Source organism: Coregonus lavaretus (genome assembly GCF_964263955.1).
Source record: "Coregonus lavaretus genome assembly, chromosome: 13".
NCBI classification, from domain to species: domain Eukaryota; kingdom Metazoa; phylum Chordata; class Actinopteri; order Salmoniformes; family Salmonidae; genus Coregonus; species Coregonus lavaretus.
The window spans coordinates 45,285,308-45,287,666 of NC_140000.1; the positions used below are offsets into that span (position 1 = coordinate 45,285,308).

At 42.2% G+C, this 2,359-nt stretch overlaps 1 protein-coding gene across 1 annotated transcript; it reads right to left on the bottom strand.

Moving 5' to 3' along the window:
• Positions 1–852: 852 nt before the first annotated feature.
• LOC311139667 (fibroblast growth factor 23-like) lies at positions 853–2,018 on the bottom strand (the record flags this gene model as incomplete). Its single annotated transcript, XM_084174589.1, has 3 exons — positions 853–1,299; positions 1,574–1,677; positions 1,784–2,018. The coding sequence occupies 3 exons, from the start codon at positions 2,016–2,018 to the stop codon at positions 853–855; spliced, it is 786 nt and encodes a 261-aa protein (XP_084030715.1).
• Positions 2,019–2,359: the final 341 nt, after the last annotated feature.

Consider the following 2,359-nt stretch of genomic DNA (forward strand, 5'->3'; position numbering starts at 1 on the left):
ATTGTGCACCCCACTACATGTCAGACATGCTTTTAAGTTATGTACCCAGTATGTCCCTCAGGTTCTCTGGCACTGGCCTTTTAACTATCCCAAAGCCTAGGACCAAGAAGCATGGAGAGGCAGCCTTTAGTTATTATGCCCCCAGCCTCCGGAATAGCCTGCCAGACAACCTGAGGGGGGCCGAAACTGTGGACATATTTAAAAGAGATCTTAAAACACATATTTTAGCTTTGCTTTTCCTTTGGGTGCTTTTTAGTTGTTCCGTTTGTGTCATTCTTTTGTTTTTATATTATGTTTGTTGTGTAGTAAATATTTCAGCTTTTATTTTCATTGTTTTTTATTTATTTATTCCTGTAAAGCATATTGTGTTGCATTCCTTGTCTGAAATGTGCTGTATAAATAAAGCTTGATTTGATTTGATAACCAGAGTATTTTCTTGTAGGCTTCTTCCATTGTAGAACATTTTATAAAGTGACTTCAGCTCAACTCCCTTTTTTTCTTCAAAAAATATGCACAAATATTTCGGGTTTCAGCATGATTCTCATAAGAATCCTCCCCGTAAACAGAGCGCACTCAAGTGCAGAATTTGCATCATAGAATTAAAAAGCACGGAAACCAATAGTTACATACTCACTAGCTACTGTGCTATAATGAAGAATCAACTAAATACAATTTTCCATCTTATGACTATATACAAATGACTAATATGCACTAATAACCCTGTCACGGTTAGACTTTCACAACTGTAATAATTGGGGTTTCTTTCCAGACCAGCTGGAAAAGACCCAACGTGAACGCGCACACAACTTACATTCTTAAACCCAGCTGTACAATGGCAAGTGTTCTGTCCACTTATCCCACCATTGCATTCATGATACGGGGGCTGGGAGGGGGGTTTAGGGAATGCACGTTCCACGGGTCGTCGGAGGGAGACTGGGGGGTCTCCCTGGAGATGTTGCGGCCCTCGGGGAGTTCAGCCTCCTGGTTTGTCTCCAAGGTGTCATCCAGCTCCGGCATAGCCCGGGAGTCCTCATCCTCCTCCGTCTGATCCAGCATGTTGTACGGATCAGAAGGGTCAACCACCCGGTTTCTCTTCTCCCGGTGCAAGAGGCGCTCCAGGGGCACCGTGTTCTTCTCTGATAGGAAGAGGGAGGTATGTGGTAGATTCTGACCCACAGTGTACACTTGCTTTGCCCCTTCCAAGTTGAGCAGAATACCAGTTCTGCAAGAGTAGTACACGTCGCGGTGGTTTTCCAATAGCTTGTGGTTAAAAATACAGTCTTCCTTGTGGCAAACGGTCTGTAAACAGATACATTCATAGGTTTACGTAAAAACGCAATATAGAAACGTACATCCATTAACTTAATTGTTTAAGTGTTGCTTGAGTGCTAAACAAAAAAACAAAAACAAAAAAGTGGTCTGAAATCCGTGCGTAAAAGCGCATTTTTGGTTTATGTCAGAAATGGTTCAAATTAGTAAAAAGTGCCATTCAATTATCTCACGAGTCTTATTCTAAATGTTAAGAAAACATGTATTTCAATGAAATTAATCATGAAAATTAGCATTTACTTACAGAGCTGAAAGGGTTTCCCAGGGCATCCATGCATAGATAGCGGTTACTTTTGATTCCAAGTATTGCCACGCGCTCTCTTGTTTCCGCCTTTAATAAAATCACACCTGTCGAGGAAATGAATTGTGTTAGCCTATAGAAGCAGATTAAAGACAAAAACTTAAAACAAAATGTATTTCAAAACGAAACGCCAAAAATGTAATGTGAACTTACTGTATGAGCTTCGAAGTGTAGTTTTGCGCACGTGGCCATTTAAACGGATCTCAAGGTAGAAATTGTTCACGTCTGAAGACGTCTGCAGGTGTACGTATCTTCTTGGATTCCCCCAGTTGGATCCCAGGAGAGGTGATGGGTTTGGAAGAGCATCCACAAGTCGAAATCCCTGAAGAACAGCCAGTAGGAGCACAAGGACGGCGTCCCTCATCCTAGATTTCTTGGTTATTTCCATCTTTTCCCCAAAGAACACCGAAAATGTATCCCAGAGATTTCGGATGTAGCTGTGAGTTCTGCAGCAAACTGTTTGCAAACTTCAGCTGATCTGATGGTCCAAAGTTTGAGAACGGCTCTATTTAAAGGGACCGAAGTGCCACTCCTGCTCACATCCTTTAGCCTACGCAGCGCTCGCCTCCAACGCAGATGTGGGTCTTTCTCTCCGCGGAAGGAAGCGGGTGCATCTCCACCTGACTGTTTGTCTAAAGGTATTGGTCACCAAATAACGTAGTAGTCTCTTTGAACAATGTCTGTACAAAAGTGACGTATTTTTTTTCACACATCAAAACGTTCATAATC